Here is a 17,913-nt window from a genome sequence, read left to right on the forward strand (position 1 = left end):
TAAGAATTCAAATCCAGATAAACCAAACACAGCTCAGATGGCAATAAATTCTCTAAAATAGTTTGAGAAGAAACATCCCTGTCCCGGACAATTGTGATACCGAACGACCATTAAAAAAATGTAGTGTTTTATTTTTCATTTACAAAAGTCAACCTCCAAAAGGAAAACCCAACTATTAGGTCAAGCTTAGCGAGTTAGCTTGACCCATTTACCATTTTATAAATTAAAATTGACTGCAATATAATGTTTGGGTCTTTTACAAAACCAACCTCATCTTCATTAATATTGAGTTTTTCTTCCTTGAAAATTGAATAAATTGACGTGTTAAAGGTGATTAAACCTATTGACATGGTAAATAAATCATGTTGAAGACAACCGTATACTTAGATCCAACATTTGGTGGGTACACTGTACTAATATATGGCATCATGGTTCAGACTGACAAAAGATTTCCTTGTATACACATATATCGAGAGAGAGAGAGAGAGTTTATATCTCGATGCAAATTATAACATGAGTTGACCACCTGAAAGTAGCAATGGATGCAAACGCTAAGGTTTGGTTGGACCTCAATTCCGAATCCGAGAATTTATTTCCAGATATACAGCATTAAAGTGAGATCCGAAAGGTTATCTGACATTCTGGATCGCATTTGGATATATGCATGTGATCATTTTCATATTCAGATTGGACTGTGGTTTGTATTGGATGTATGTTTGGATTAAGATCTAATTCCTCACTATCAAAAGGAAACACCCCCATTGCTTTGCATGAGGCAAGAAGAGCCGGCATAGACATTCTCATGATCAAAGCGCAAATCAACTGATCAACTGCTCCTTCATAAGATATTTTGTTCACCAACTACACCTCTCTCTTGCATGGTGCTTCTGAAACACCTTGATCGCAAGTGAAGCCAAGCCTTGTTTTATGCTTGCAAGTACGTGTCACCGAGGTGGTATCCCATGTTGTAAGCAGGGACTGTGTCAAGCTGAAGGCCCAAGATTGAATCCTTCTGCCGCATGGGCAGGCTGTTGTTCTGGTAGGAGTCCGCCTAACCTCAGCTAGACTTTCAAAAAAAAAGTATACCCCAATGTGGTGCAAAGACAGCTTAATATTTTCACTGGTGTCATTGTTATTGATCCCGACACCTCTTTGTTTGCATATCTGAAACATGCATCTCCTGATACCACAGGTCCTCAGAACTAGTCAAGTTGAGACAGCTAAATGAAATATGCTAAATGGGGTTTTCTGCTCCTGTTTTTTTTTTACAGTTCCGACCCCAGAAATGTATTGGGCATGATTGATTTACAAGGAATCCACACTTGGATCATGTGTTTTCATGAAAAAAATTGATATTTGGAGCCTCAAAAAATGGAGAAGATTTTGAACTGTTGATTTTTTAACCTTATAAAAACTCACCCATGTGTTGGAACAGAACACTTTAAGAGTCGATTCCTATAAAATCAAATACAGACTGTCAGAATTTAAAAATAAGAAAAACACCCGAAAAACTCATATAACTACCTGTCATTAATTTGGCATATTTCATTTAGCACTTACCCACTGCTCTTAACTTTCTTATCTCTTCGTGACCAACGTACTTGGAAATTTCCACATACTTGTACGCCTATCGTGACCACTTCATGACCAACATACACTTCCCCACACACATCGTGTTATCGATCGTTCTTATCTCTTCCATGACCTAAGACGTACGTTCATTGCCTGTGCACTCAAACAGAGAGAGAGAGAGAGGTGTCCCAACCTTTATCCATGAGAAATAGATTTTAATCGCACCAACTACCCTACCCTGCCAGCATCATTATTTAGTCTGCCATTGTTATTTATTTGGTCCCCCAGGCATCTTTCTCGCATCTAGCTGACCAGCTGTACACACTGCCTCCCCTGTTTTACTTATTTTCATAAAAAACTATTATTATCATTATTGATACTGATGATGAATGAGGATTTTAGTATTTTTTTACTGAATTCTCAAGCTAAAATCACTAGAAAGAAGAGAGGCGAAAAGGACAAAAGCACTCCTCTAATAATTTAATGGACCAGAATCACAGGTACACGAAACAAGTGACGACAACAATAGCCAATTTCTCCACAGACAAAAAAAAAAGCAAATGAAGAGAGAGAGAGAGAAACAAGAAAAACCACAAAGTTTATCTATACAGCTTTCCGGTGGGGTTCTCCTCATCAGCAAGATTTAATAGACAAACACGACCCTTTTTGCAGATTAGAACTGCAAAGAAATTAGGGTATTGCTCCCCCAGGGACAGATGGACTATCGATTATTGATCCATTTCCATCAACCACCATCAGACACAAAGAAAGAAAACAACACATGCAAGAGAAGAGAGCTCGGAGATACACACAAAGAGAGAAAGAACATTAGACATTGGGGTTGCTTCTGAAGGAACCAAGGGCCTTGATGGCAGAGGCTCTGAGGATGTACTGGTGGTATGCAGCAGCTATGGCAGCTCCAATGAAGGGTCCCACCCAGAAGATCCACTGCAACCCAAAATTTTACAGAATTAATTGGTGGGTAACAAACATAAAGGTGTCAGAGATGCTAAGCAAAGCAGCATTAAAACAAGATGGAAGTTGCTGGTTTAATTGGGTTACATGGTTATGCCAGGCTTCGTGGTGGTTGTAGATGACTGCGGCCCCAAAGCTGCGGGCGGGGTTGATACCGGTACCGGTCAGAGGGATGGTAGCAAGGTGGACCATGAACACGGCGAACCCAATGGGCAGTGGTGCAAGCACCTGTTTCAAACAAATAAAAGCATTAAACTCAATCATCCACAATAATGCGAAAATACAGTAGCCTTTTTTTGCTACTTCACCTCAAGAAGTAGACAAGATAAAAACTAGATAGGTTCAGCAAGTCTAGAACCAACCAAGTCAACCAACCTTGGATATGTACAATTGTTTCGATTTGACAGAGTGAAACCAACAACCTAATTCAGGAGATTATAAGTTCAGACTCGATAATTTCCGGGGCAGAAATTGCAGAAATAAAAGACAAAAATGGAGAGACTGTGGTACTGTCGACAACCAGCCCCATACAGTACGGCCCCTGCATCATGGTGGACCAGAGAGAGAGAGAGAGAGAGAGAGAGAGTGTTTGCTCTTGTGACATGTAAAGTGTGACAAACAACACAGTGAAAAAAAGAAAAGACGAGCAAGCTACTACCTATCACGCCAGAGGAATCCCATGTTATACAATTCCAAAAAAAGACGGGTGAAAAAGGAAAAGCAAAAGGGGAAAAACTAGAGAAAAACGCAGTCCCAATAGGGCAGCTATGGCCTACAAAACCTACCACCACTAGGCAACAAAAGCAAACAGCAGGTGCGTGATACAAAGCCACTTTCTTGGTTTGTTGATTTGAGGCCACTCCTGTCTAATCTCTATCTCTTGGGTGATACAGCAAGTGTCAATTATGAATGTACAGAAACCAGGGCCAAAAAGGACCAGCAAATCCTGGAGACTATTTTTCACCTGCCTTGTTGATTTGAGGCCACCCACTTGGTTTTAACCAAGATAATTTTGCCAGGTAAAAAGTCAATTAACGGACAAGAAGGGGGATCGAGCAAAAACAGACACGCACCCTCCCCTCATGTTGGCACGGTCAAAATTTAGTCCCAAATTAAACTTCTCGGTTATTTAATACAGAAGTAAGTAAACCCCGTGCATTCTCCATGCAGCGTTCACTACGCGAAGAATGAACCGGTTCGATAACTCTTCCGAGTCGGATTTGATCCGTTTTAGTCCCATTAAAAAACGGTTCTTAAAAGAAAAAAAAAAAAAAAGGAGAAAAAGACAAGCAAATAGAGAGGCAGGAGAGGGGATGGCACACGTTCGGCTTACCGGAACATGCGAGTCCCTGGCGTTTCTCTTGGGGTCGGTAGCGGAGAAGACGGTGTAGACGAGGACGAAGGTGCCGATGATCTCGGCGGCCAAGCCAACGCCCTTAGAGACTCCAGCAGCGAGCTCGTTGGCGCCTCCTTTGTAGCGGACGTAGTACGCCTTCTGGAAGCCCTTCACCAGCCCAACACCACAGATTGCACCCAGGCACTGTGCCACTATGTAGAGCAGCGCCCTGATCAGAGACACCTTCCTCGCCAGGAACAGACCGAACGTCACCGCCGGGTTGATGTGACCACCTAATCACCACCAGGAAAATGCAACAACTTATCAGCAGTAATTATATAAAAATAAAAAAAAATAATCTCGCAAATAAAGCAAAACCGGAAAAGAAAAAGTTTCCTTCTCTCATTTTCTCTTTTGGTGAATATATATTTCTTAGGACACCTTGTTCTCATCTATACATGAAATGGTTTAAAACATCAAATAAAATAAAACTATTGTAACAAAAGAAGGAATGATTCTTATCTTGCTGATAATTTGTTGAAGAGAATATTTATAACTATCAATATTTTAGCTTTTCTCTTCGATTTTTTCAAGTGGAATGGTTTTTTTTTTACAAAAATATATTAAAGACCATATAATATAATACCCTGGCATTTTTTGTGATGTTTCATGCTTAGGGATTTTTGTGGTAAACTGAGGCTGGCAAGTACGCCAAACAAAACCCTGGTTAGTAGTATCTTCTCTCATCTTCGAACAAATTCCTTTTTTATTCTTAAAAAAACAGAAGAAATAAAGGACAAATATCATGAAAATTTTGTTTTAATTCCACCGTCTCTGAGGTCAATATATATCAGTCAACCACCAAAAGCATTTACAGTAAAGGAGAAAAACAAAAAGATAGAGAGAAAGAAAAGAAACAGAGGGTAGCACGAGAGAGAGAGAGAGAGAGAGAGAGAGTTTGTACACTGGCTGCGCAAACTAACAATGAGAGGGGAAGAAAGAAACGTAAAGGGAGAGAGAGAAAAGGAAGGAAGGAGACATACCAGAGATGCCGGCGGTGCAGTAAACGAGGATGAAGATCATACCGCCGAAGGCCCAGGCGATGCCGAGTAGGCCGACGCCGGCGCAGGGGTCGGTGGCAGACTGGTGCTTGTAACCTATCACCGTGGCGACCGTTATGTAGAGGAACAGAAGCGTCGCGATGAACTCGGCTATGAGCGCCCTATAGAACGACCACTGTGTCAGCTCCTCTGGGTCGATCAGCGGCGCGGGTGGAGGGTCCGTGTAGTCCTTGGCCGTGTGCTCCCTCACCTCGACGTCCTTCCCCATCCCTTCACAACTCACAACCCACACTGATCAAAACGGAGAGCTTGCTTGGCTTGGCTTTGCTTTGCTTTGCTTCCTTGACTGCTGAGGCTGTATGCAAATGGGAATGGGGGGGTGCTCTGTATTTATGGCCAACTCTTGTCTTTCTGTTCTGGGCACACAAATTCGCCGTCCAAAACTTCTAGTGGGGCGCACGTATCTACCGGGGATAATCTCATCCTTTTCCTACCCTCTTTTACCGTTCCGTCAACCTGTCAAAAAGGGGGTTACTGTTATTGTTGTGATGAACCTAGATCAACCGTCGTAGTGTGTTTTGTTTGTTGCGCTCACGGCTCACCTTTTTTGGATGCAAATGCAATTTCCCAGGCTAAAAAGAGTATTTTCGTCCATTTTTTTTATGCCTCCGATTCTCTCTCTGTCTTTGATTTGAATTTTGGACAATTCACGGGAAGGGCTGCTGTGCTGCTGCTGTACGCGTGGTAAATCGTGTTTGACCATCCTTTTTTTTTGACCCATACCCTTTTAACCTTCAACCTTTTCTCTTCTCTGGTTGTCAGTAAGCAATTTGACGAATTTTCTTAAAAAAGAAAAAAAAAAAAGAAAATTGACGAATTTCTTTATTCTTAGAGTGTGGTGGCAATCGGGTCGGGTTGGCGGGTCAGCCTACCTCAACATGAACCTGACCCATTTATTAAACGGGTTGGCTGTGGCAAACACGAACCCGACCCATTTATTAAACGAGTAACCCGACATGACACGGTTAACCCGTTTAATAAACAGGGTCGGGTCAGGTAAACAGGTTCGCGGGTTAGTGGGTTGGGTTCGGGTAAAAAACTTGTGTGAGTTTTGCATTGAGGAGGCCCTCGCTCGCTGTAGGCGCCCTCGATTGGCAACCGGTTTTCAATCGCGAAGATCTCATCCTTGTACCACAAGAACAGGATTGTCTTTTCGTTCTGGATGATGACCCTCCTCTCTCCCTTGGGCAGCGCAGCAAGAGAAACCACCAGAATCCACTTTCGGTCGTCATTGGCGACCAGGGGCGTAGCTAGGATTCATGTGAGGGGGGGCAAACAGGGGTGTAGCAAAAAAAGTTTTATTTGTGCGATAGTTGACCGAAAATTTTTTTTTTTAGATAAAATAAAAAATGGCTACAATTATTAATAAAAATCTATTTCACATGGACAAATCAAACTATTTGCTGCAGTCAGGGCTGGGCTAAGACTAAGACTGGGTTGGGCTACAAAAATGGATAAAAATCTATTTCATATGGAAACAGGGTTGGGCTAGGACTGTGCTTTTAAAAAAGAAAAAGAAAAATTTAACTGTTTCGAGAGGCAGGACTGGGCTACAACCCAGTCCTGGCCCCCCCTAGCTACGCCTTTGTCGGCGACAGACGATTACTCATCGCCCTGCTGCTCGGAAACTAACACATCCATTGCACAGGCGAGGCCGATCCCGCACTCGTGCCATCCGATGGTGGCCTGATGAGGGCCTAGGGCCCCGAGGCGCTTCCCAACCAAGAGTGATGCGGAGTGCGACCAGGGCGACAATGACTTAGGGTTTCTAGAGATAAAAGCGAGGAGGGAGGAGAGATCAGGAGAGGACGAGGCAGAAGCCATCGATGGACGGCCGAGATGAAGAGGAAGGAGGAGGAAGAAGGTAGAGGGAAGCAAATCCATAATATACGGGTTAAACGGGTTGGCATACCCCTAACACAAACACGATCCGTTTAATAAACGGGTAAACCCGTTTATGACACAAACCCGAACCCTGCTAAGAAGCCGGTTGGCGGGTCCGTGATGTTTTTCTACAGCGGCCTCACTGGTTCTGCTTTTCAAAAGAAAACCAAAAAAGTCGAACGTTAAATAGCTGACGTTCAGGAAAAGGAAAATTATAGCCATTTATAAGCTCTTGTTGCTTTCCTGTTGTATCACAATTGTGATCGCATGTTTCATTTATTAGGCGGAGCCTCATTAGTCTTTATCCCACGATCGATGCCTAAAAATTAATTCCACTAATTTATTCTTCCCCTGGCCCCCACTTCTTCTTCACAATATAACCCCAATCCTTTTCAGGTTTCCTATTACCAAATATCAAAAATAGAATCCAAGATCTTGATAGAAATAATTTACAAAATTTCTATCCCATCTGTAAATTTACAAAATTTAATCCCATCTTTCTCCAATGAAGGCAGATATCAGGGGGTGTCCCGCAGGATGTTGGTCGTGTCACTGTGATCCCTAATAATTGCTCAGTACCGCATCCATGCGTTGCGCTCTCATCGATTCAATGATATCCATAAATGCAGTAAGCAAAATTTATTATTTTTTATTAAAACCTAAATCTGTCTGTGGAAGCCAAATGTCAGTGATCGATTGGTGAATTTGTCGCGGGTTTGGCACGTCTGAAAGCTTTCGGAATGCTCTGGAAGATCGGTGGGACCCGGGAGACAAATGATAGTATTGGGCGGTCATCAGCGGGTCCCACTCTCTGTTTTTTTTTTTATCATATAGAAACCGGAAAACCATTAACCACGGTCCACGAGGAGTGTAAACCTTGACTTGACCCCAGAGAGCCACTGGCTTCGGCTTTACGCATGGCGAATAACGCTCGTGGGAATCGAACTCCGACTGCCTGCCTAACAGTCCAGGCACGTTCCAAAACGCCTGTGGGAATCGAATTTTTTTTATTGGTGAGGGTATTAACGTAATTAATGTGTTTTTCGTCCTAATCATAGCGCCAAGTTCGAAGTGGACCCCGATCCGCACTTTACAGACCGGCCATTGGCTGTAGAAACCAACGTTTTTGAGTGGGGGAAAGACCACGTGACATTGCAGCCTGGGTGCTGGCGGGGCCCACCTGCCACAACCAAACGATTCGAGTTGCGTCGCTGTCAGCCAGATGGACGGTTCGGGTCGGGTCGGGTCGGGTCTCCTTCTGCTTCAGAGCTCCCAACGGCTCTTTCTTCTTCTTCTCGGGATCCGGGAACAAACAAAGTGACAATTTTTCTTTCTAAAATCTCGTAGACATTTAGAAAATGATTTTATCGTTAAAATGTCGATAATGCCACGTTAAATTCCATTTATTGACGAGTACTGACTTTTTCTGGCATCATTCATTTCAGGATGGTTGACGTGTAAATTTGTGACCAATCCGTTTAAGTCGGCCCACATAACTCGTTTTTTTGAATATTCATTGCATTCTTTCTGTACTATTCATTTCCCAAAATAAAAAATAGATGTAAAATGAGAATTCTTTTGGTAGAAATAACAGAATGTAGTATACCAACTGCTTATTTATAGTTAATGAAGTTTAACAATAAAAAAGAAACTGTAAAAGCTAATTAGAGGTTTAAAAAACTATAAAAAAGTGATAAAATCATCATAATATCATGATATATTGGAAATAAGTAAGATTTTGTAAAACTCATTACATTTTTAGCATTTTGACAGTCTGGGATTTTATCACAATAATATTGTCGTTTTTTTCAAAATCTAGACGATATCTATATATGACTGTAAGGGAGAATTCATTATTGAACAATATTTTCAGATTTTGATAGATGCTGGTATTGCCTGAATAAGTCCTAGAGTTGGATATGGATTGGAATCTGGTACCTTCCTAACCCTGTACCACATCAAGAGATTTGGATGCGATTTTGATGGACTATATATATTGTGAAAGGACACTCTATTTCCACTAATTCCAATTGGATTTGAAAGGGCATATCCAGATCCAACAACGCCACGAATAGGAATCTATGAATTCCTTGCATGGAATAATACTATATATGGATATGATGTAACAGGACTCTGATATTCTGAATCATTACCGAAAAATCTCTACCCAGATCCAAACTTGGTGATCTTTTTACCCTAATCAGAACTGATTGCACAAGTATATTCATACTGCTTCGGATTCACTTTTGGAATTATATCCAAATCATTTAGACTTAATTTAGCCGATTTGTTTGGGTTTTACTGAATTGGAGTAAACAGTGTCCACTGATTGGAATGTGACCCAGAACCGCTATTAGTGGCAAGGACAGGCAATCGTTTCCAACGAATTACAGCAGCCTTGCATACAATTTAGCCTAATTGAATTTCAGATATGGATGAAGAATGCATTCACGGGACATAGATCAGGTTGGTGTAATCGGATTTTTGACAACAACTGTGAACGACTTCGAATTACAATGGCAGTCTGTCAACCCAACCAAATCAAACTAGGGAGATCAATGGATAGGATTTTGTCTGATATTCCACAGAATCTGATCTCCATTTAGTTAAATTTGGTAAGCCAAAACTATATCCGATTATAATCCGATGTGGACATGGTTTTCATTATTTTTTCCTACCGAACCAGATGAAAATCCGGCTTTGACAGATATCTGAATCTGTTTTCAAGGAAAAAAGCATATTTTGCATGAGCTTTTCACCATCCAAATTTGAATCAGTAGTATGATATGGTATTGGCCACATCTGACCCAAATCCAAACCGTTTACATCTCAAAACCATACCCACTCCGTTGACATCCCTGGCTGTAGAAAAATCTTTTCTCAACAAACTAATACACCAAAATTGTGATTGTTTTATTTTTAAGAAAAAACAAGATTATCCTTTGCTTCATAGTTGTAATGCATGTCATAACATGTATATTAAAATCAATATAATTAATCCATCCAACTTGTGGTTTGGGGTGGGGTGGGGTGGGGTGGGGTGGGTGTGTGTGTGGTGGTGGTGGGGGGAGTTCTCTTACTAGAAATAGAGATCCAACAAGCATGTGCATCACGCTTGTCAAGTACAGTTGCATGATGATTATGCCAACATATCTTTTTCGAACTTTTCCTTCAGCACCTAACCTTTGATGGCTAACTCTCTAGAAAAGAAATTGTTTTCCTCGTGAAAATAAACATTTGCTATTATCTACTGCTTCTAATCGAATATCATAGGTGTAAGTTGTATCCACTCAATCTGAGTTTATGTGTTAAACACTTTATACATGTGTTCAACTTTAACACGGTTTGTTGGACAAGGATAGCCCTACTCTCGATCATCTCTTTTCAATGTAAAAATACCATTTTTGAATCACAAAAATTTGAATACATTGTGGGCCAATGATTTCTGAAACACATGAAAAACTAGGTTATATATATATATATATATATATTTTTTTATTTACATGAAAAAACCACCTCTCAGAGACCTAGCCATGTTGGCTTTTGCCTGCCCATATTTATAATCATTGTTAGGGATGGCAGTGGAGTGGACCGGGAGACATTCTGCCCCGCCAGAGCCCCGTTTCAATTGGGGATGAAGGTTAAAAGCTATCCCCCTGCGGGGATGGAGGCAGGGATGGACTTAAGCTTTTCCCCACCGTACCCTGTTCCCATCCCAATCCCCGCCTAGCTCCACCCGGTCCCATCCCCAATACTTTAAGGGATGACTATAGACTAAGGAGAAATGGGAACCCACCCCGCCTTGCCCCATTTGGACCGGGGATGGAGGCAGGGGTGGAGGTTGAAATTCATCCCCGTGCGGGGATGAAGGTTTGGATTTTGAAATGGGGTGGGGGTGGATACCTTGTCCCCCGCCCCGGTCCACTGTCATCCCTAATAATCATTGTTCTGACAGCATAAAACTCAGTTGGAAGAATTTACTATAGAAGTTAGGGGGGGGGAGCGGCTTGTCTGTAGGAGCAGTTAGTGCACGTCACCTTATGTTGGAAAATTGCAAGTTCGAATCCCAACAGGATCATTGTATAACTGGTAAGGGTCTCCGTAACCTCAGCTTGCCTTTCAAAAAAGAAAAAACTAATATAGTGGTTCAAAAGTCACAAGTCACAATTCACAAAGAAGGCTGCATGTGCATAAGCCTTTTGATTAAAAGTAAGTGCTTCAACAGCGAGCACTAACAAAGTCAATTGGCGTCACATCAACCAGAAAGTATGGAACAAAATCGTCCTCGTGGCTCTAGCAAGATAATTACCCAATAAAGAAGAAATGCAGTATCAGCCAAAACCAATGTGCCATGAGCCTATGACTTAGGCCCTTTCTCATGTTAATATAAAGATAATGGAAAGGGAAAGTCCTATTTTTTTGGGGGGGAAACTGGGAGGAAATATCACATATCTTGTCTTTGTTTGGGTTTGCAAAACGTGAATATTGCTGATTCTTTTAACCACTTTACATGGCATAGCTTATGTGAACTACATGAATCATTGGCATGCATGATGTATCTTGGAGATTAGCCTAAGAGCTTGTCATGCTCTATGGGTGGTGTACATGCTTGTCTCATGAGTATTGTTAGCATGATGGATATAATATGGAGGGCCAGTTCTTGGTGATCAACAGCTCCAAAGTTGCCCCCCTTCAAGATATATACAACAACCAAACCACATGGGCTACACAAAAAGTAACATTTGAAAAAGAAACTAGTGTATCGTAAGACCAAAAATAACCCACGAGTGCTTTCTTGTCTCCCTAGACACTACAGTTAGTACATAGCATGGTAATTCCCATGAGGCCATGTCAACAGCCAATTGGCAGCCATTCATGAGGAATCACCCACAAAAGTAACTGTTAAGTTGTGTAGAACATACATAAACGACACCCACCTAGCCCATGGTAAGCACTATCCAACAGTTGCAGGCACAAACACCCAGTTATGGCTAGTTGCCCCATATCCTTTCTCATATCTATTTGATTATGACCAGTCACAAATCTCATTCTGTGGATCCTCGGAAACTCTTGTGATAATTCTAGAAAAAAAATGTTTTTTTCTCTTGGAAACAACGATGAGAAAATCTCAATACACATAAATTTCAAAGAAAACAAATAAAATCCACAAGGTCGAAGTTGGATGCACAGTGCACTCCCTATTGACAGCGGGGACCTCAAAAGGTTTTTACCATCCAGAAGCCTGCCGATTGTGAGGTCGGTAATATGGGGTTTTCCTTTTACCTAATAACCAAAAAAAAAAAGATTGAAATGATAGCTAAAACTAAAATAATTGGAGAGAGAGAGAGAGAGATCATTGGCTTCCCGCTCCATACATTCTAGTTAAAGCCGCCAGTTTTTTTATATTCTTGGAAATGTTTTGCGAATCCCTATAGATAAAGACCTACATGGCTATTTGAAATATTCTCTTCTAGTCTTTTTCAGCATGGAGGTCGATTGGATCTGATATGTTTTGAAGCAGCTAGCCCAGTAAAAAGAATGAATAAATAACCACCCAAATGAATCAAACAATGGATGAGAAGCAGTGATAACAGACACAGACACAGACACATCCTGGTGGACTCATCGGACTGCACCAGTGGTTGAGCTGTCTGTTTCAAAAAGCATGGCAGCCCACATGATTGTTGAAGCCCGGGACCATATGATATAATACGGCTAAAATTAGGTACCTTAATCCAACCCTCTACCACGCCCTGGAAGGCACCAAACAGCAAGATATCATGGACCAATAATGCCAGCCATAGGTTTACAAAGATGGGTTCGTTGTATTTTTGGGAATAGTGGCCCATTACAATATTGCCTCTGCAGCTGCACAGAGTTTGAAATGAGAATTTGAGAATTGAGAAAGTGCCTGTCCTCACTTCACATGTACCATCCATGATTTGCTACATCGCTACTTAAAATGCCTGTCCTGACCTCACACGAAAAAACTTTATGATGGAATAGATAATGTTTGTTTGGATATTCATCCTCGTAGACCTCAATTGCTTAATAGATTAGTGCGAACTAGGAAGTTAATGCAGATTTATGATTAGTCAGACAATCAAGAGATCGCAATCAAAGAAGACCATCGAGCTTCCTAAAAACGATACTCAATGTAACAAAACTCAACTTACAGATAACACAATAATTTTTAGGTCGTGACCTACATCCATGAGTTCCTTCCTCTCTCTCTCTCTCTCTCTCTCTCTCTCTCTCTCTCTCTCTCTCTCTCTCTCTCTGTTTTCTGCATTATCATATTGAGTTATAAGGCTTAGAGTCCTTTTACAATGTAACTTATCCTGATAAGAATATCCATTTAAATTTTATTGATAAGATTGAAATAGTTTAAGAGTCTCTAGACAGTTTCACCAATTGAGGAGTCTTGTACAACTGCAACTTATCAGAATAATTATCAACAATAGTTTCCTGATATGGTGTCTCGTTTGGTCAACTTCCATGAGGATCGACCTCTTCTAGATGAGTATGATTGACAGTCCCACATGAACTGTCGTTCTTAACATGCTCCCTCAAGCTGATCTCTACGAGATTGAGTTTGTTTCTAAACTAGGTGAATTCTTGAACCTGCCAATGGTTTATTAAGAACATCTGCAACTTGGTCTTGTCCGTTGTTTGGTTGAGTTTCAAGACAAAAGATTTGAACTCAAATAGAACAGATAGATTCCTGTATACTTTCTATCGTCTAAACAATCTGCCCAGTCGGCATCAGAATAGGCACTCAACTGCAAGGAAGTGGATTTCTTGATTTGAAGACTCATATTTATTGTTCCTTTCAAGTATATGAGAATTCGTTTGATGTGAGCTCAATGACTCTGCTTTGGTTCATGCATGAGCTGACAGATTTTGTTAACAACATACGCTATATCGGGTCTAGTAAATGTGATATATTGAAGACCTCCAATAATGCTTATGTACTTAGTAGCACTTTCTAATAGTATTTTATCATGTTTGGATAACACAACGTTAGGTGCAGCATGAGTGATCAAGGGCTTGCAGTCGGTCATATCTATTTTTGTTAAAATATCCAAAATATATTTCTTTTGACATAAAATCATTTCACTTGTAGAATATGAAACAACTTTAAATATGAGAAAATAATATAGAAAAGTCAAATCTTTAATAGAAAATTCATATGCAAAAAATTGTACTATTTGATTTGTTGTAACCTATGAGTTTTCTGTAATTATAATGTCATTAACATAAACCAAGATGAACATGTGCAGCTAATTGGTATGACAAATGAATAAGGAAGGATCTCTTTTGGATTCGATAAAGCCTAGTTTGTCTAAATAGCATGAAGTCTTTCGAACCAGGTCATGAGAGCTTGTTTCAGCCCATAGATGGCTCAAATCTGAGTAGCCCCGAATTGAGATCAGAATCTGGTGACTCCCTCATTTCCTACAACATTTCATTCACTGTTGTAACTTCATTCCCTGCATTTATTGCATCCTCATTTCCTGTTGTAACTTCATTCACTGTTGTAACTTCATTCCCTGCATTCATTGTATCCTCATTTCCTGATGTAACTTCATTCACTGTCGTAACTTCATTTGTTGCATCTTTATTCATTGCATCCTCATTTCCCACATCACTTCATTCATTGTCGTAACTTCATTTGTTGCATCTTTATTCATTGCATCCTCATTTCCTACATCATTTCATTCACTACAGCAACTTCATTTGATGCATCTTCATTTCTCTGCGTCATTTCATTATTTTCATAACACTTCATTCAGTGCATCATCTTCATACATTGCATTGCAATTTAGCATATATATATATATATATATATATATATATATATATATATATATATATATATATATATATATATATATATATATATATATATATATATATATATATATATATATCTGTGTGTGTGTGTTAAAATGCAATTTCACATTAGCATATACATATGCATTGCATTTTGGTATATGCATATGCATTTCATCTTAGTATATGCATTGCATTTTAGTATGTACATATGCATTTCATCCTATACATTTTACATATTATCCATATTATACTTCTTTCATTTTACTCAGTAATTTTATTTGTTATATTCAATCTTTTATTTCTTGCCGTTTAGTAGTTCTTAATCATAATTTTCATATCTTTCATTTCTTGTATTTCGCACTCTTATTGCTTTGTATTGTTTCATGTTTTGCAGGGAAGCGTGAAAGACCCTAGTTTCTCTTCTAGATTAGAAAATTTCAATTTGGGGTTGTAATAATTTCATTTAATGAGAATTTATATTTTTGTACATAGATTAGAATGGATGGGCATGTAGTTGTATTTTGAATCTTCATAATTGATTGTAGCATCTTATTTTTATTTTTTTTTTAAAGGGCACTATGGTGAAACACGAATGGTGGCATGTGCACCATTCTAATAAGAGGTAAATAACCCTAACCAGACGATTCATATTTGTGGCTATAGTCAAAATGTGAACAATACTTAGGATTTTTATCTTTTATTGAATAAAATTTGACCTACACTTTAGGTCCTTTTGAAAAACATCATATTTTCAAAAATTAGTTTCCTTTTCTTCTTTTATCAGAATTTAAAATAAATTAATTTGAAATACGTTTGTGGTCATAGTCATGAATGTATTAAAGATTAGTTTTGTTTTAAATTCTGTAAAAATACAAAATCATCTTTTAAAATAAAATCTTTTGAATTTTTTTTTATTAAATACCTTCATCATAAAATTACATCATTTCATTATTTATCATTTTTAAATTATTTTAATTTCAAAATATTTTAAATAATTTTTGAAATTCATTATCAAAAACTTATTTTCAAAATAAACTTAAATTTATCTTCAAAATCCTGAATTTCATTTTCAAAATTCAATCTTAAATTCTAATTTCAATTCAATTTCAAATTCTAATTTCAATTTCGAAATCCAATTTCGAAGTTTACTTTTAAATTTCAAATTTTCAAATTTTAAATTCTAATTTTAAATCCAATTTCAAATTCTAATTTCAATTCTAAATTTCAATTTTCAAATTCATTTTCAATTTCAAAATCTAAACTTAAATTTCAATTTTCAAACTTCAAATCTCAATTTCAATTCTAATGTCAAGTTCAAATTCAATTTTTATTTTCATTTTCATTTTCCATTTCGAGTTTTACTTCGAATAGCTTTCTAAAGTCATTTCAAAACATTTATAAACATTTTTCAGTGTATTTTCAAACTCAATTTCAAAATTCACTTGGAATTATAATTTTGAAATATTTTTTGAATATTTTCAAATCAAAATGATTTTAAAGCATGCATCATATTTTAAACCTTCGTTTTTCAAAGTTCATAACACAAGTATAATTCAATATGCATTCAGGATTTTATAATAATCTCTTAGTCAAATTTAGGCAAAGCAAAAGGCATTGATTCGATCATTGGTTCGATTACCCCTGGTAAATGCGTCATAAACAGTCAAACCTTGTACCGACGAGCGAGTCCCTATTTCTCATCTTTTTCAAAAATAGAGGCGGGTTATTTTCTAAAAAGATTTTTCACTCATCAATGTTTGAAATGCAAAAGGATTCCGCTCAAGAAAAAATTTTGCATGGATAACACAGACCCAATAGGACCCAGCACCCGCACCTTTAGTCAGACCCTGGTTTGAACCCACCTGGGTCTGAACCAGATCCAACCCGTTGACACCCTAGTTCAAAGACTAATAGATAAGTGAATTCTTCTTCAAAGATGTAATGGGTATTTTTTGGGTGTCCTGTCAACATAAAACTCCAAGGGCTTACCACTCGACCCCAGGGAGTTGCCAAGAGGGGTGATGCCCATGGGATTTGAACCTAGACTGCCTGTCAAAAGGCCTAGGCCCCATCCCACTATGCCAAACCCCTTGGCTCTGGGTTTTGAAATCCTTTGGCAACACACGGGAAAAAAGAGCCTTAATATTGTTAGGAGGGTCACGCCAATAATTAGAGGATCTTGAGATCCTTGGATCTAAACCCAAGAGCAAATCGAATGTTACCCCAAAAATGATCTTTACAATAGCCACCAAAGCAAAACGTTTTTCACTAGTCGCTCCATTTTCCTGTTTCAAGTTGGGGTGGCCCCCCGTTGATCACCACAACTTGAAAACAGAGAAATGGAGAGAGGGGCAGGGGTCCTAGCCTCGGAGCTGCCAGCATGATGACCGCAGGTATGGCAGGCTGAGCCAGTGCGACCAGGTCTTCATGTTGGGTGTTGTTTTTTCAGGTTATAAATTCAAAAAAAGTTGGGATGGCCCCCATTTTTACAGGGTCGTTAGGGAAAGAAGCAACATTTATAGGGATTTAGTTGAATAACATAATAACTTATTCAAAATTTACCAACATTTCATTTTTATTCCCTATGACAGGTCAATCTAATATTATATCTATTCCTTTTTCTCGTTTGTTCCTTTATTCCTGCGGGGTGGCACTTTATGCAGATACAGCTATTCCAAACAGCAACTCAGAGTATCATGAATTGCAATCTCTTTTATCTAATTAGATGTTACTTTGCGGTTTTTTGTCGAAGAAAAGAAGCTCATCGGTAAAAAGAAAAAAAGACACTCATTTGATATGCTTCAACAAAATCCTCACAGCACAGTTTTGATTCTCTACCAAGTTCTCTCTGTGTCATGAGAAAGCCCTAATTCCAATTTGATATAATTAACAAGAAGCGTACAATTTAACAATGTTCAAAAGCTTCAATTTTCAACATCAAGATATAAATACCATATTGCAATAGTAGACAAATCGTTTGGCAGCAAAAGGGCAGGACACATTCTTTGTTCTTTTGATAGGCAAACCGGGGTTAAGCAGACCCCCACCAGTTATACAGCAGTACCATTGGGTTTTGAACTTGCAACCTCCCGACACAAGGTGAGGTGCACTAACTGCTCCTACCACGCAAGGTACATTCTTCTGTCCTAGGCGGTTCCCAAGAATATAAACAAGTTTTCCCTGTAA

The 17,913-nt window shown here is 39.0% G+C and overlaps 1 protein-coding gene across 1 annotated transcript; it reads right to left on the reverse strand.

The window, feature by feature from the left end:
- Positions 1–2,029: 2,029 nt before the first annotated feature.
- On the reverse strand, positions 2,030–5,392 carry LOC149817400 (putative aquaporin PIP2-1). Its single transcript, XM_089987705.1, has 4 exons — positions 4,927–5,392; positions 3,881–4,176; positions 2,635–2,775; positions 2,030–2,520 (listed from the first exon to the last, which is right to left on the reverse strand). Exons 1-4 carry the CDS (start codon positions 5,210–5,212, stop codon positions 2,401–2,403), a joined length of 843 nt encoding a protein of 280 aa, XP_089843831.1. The 5' UTR covers positions 5,213–5,392; the 3' UTR covers positions 2,030–2,400.
- Between the last annotated feature and the right edge of the window lie 12,521 nt (positions 5,393–17,913).

This window comes from Nuphar pumila, chromosome 14 (genome assembly GCF_984573655.1).
Source record: "Nuphar pumila chromosome 14, dmNupPumi1.hap1.1, whole genome shotgun sequence".
Taxonomy (NCBI): domain Eukaryota; kingdom Viridiplantae; phylum Streptophyta; class Magnoliopsida; order Nymphaeales; family Nymphaeaceae; genus Nuphar; species Nuphar pumila.

Excerpts from the sequence above, each read along its gene's own strand:
- LOC149817400 (XM_089987705.1), bottom strand. The coding sequence starts at position 5,212 with ATGGGGAAGGACGTCGAGGTGAGGGAGCACACGGCCAAGGACTACACG. Across the intron at positions 4,177-4,926 it reads CTGCACCGCCGGCATCTCTG|GTGGTCACATCAACCCGGCG; the intron begins GTATGTCTCCTT and ends GGTGGTGATTAG. Across the intron at positions 2,521-2,634 it reads ACGAAGCCTGGCATAACCAT|TGGATCTTCTGGGTGGGACC; the intron begins GTAACCCAATTA and ends TTTGGGTTGCAG.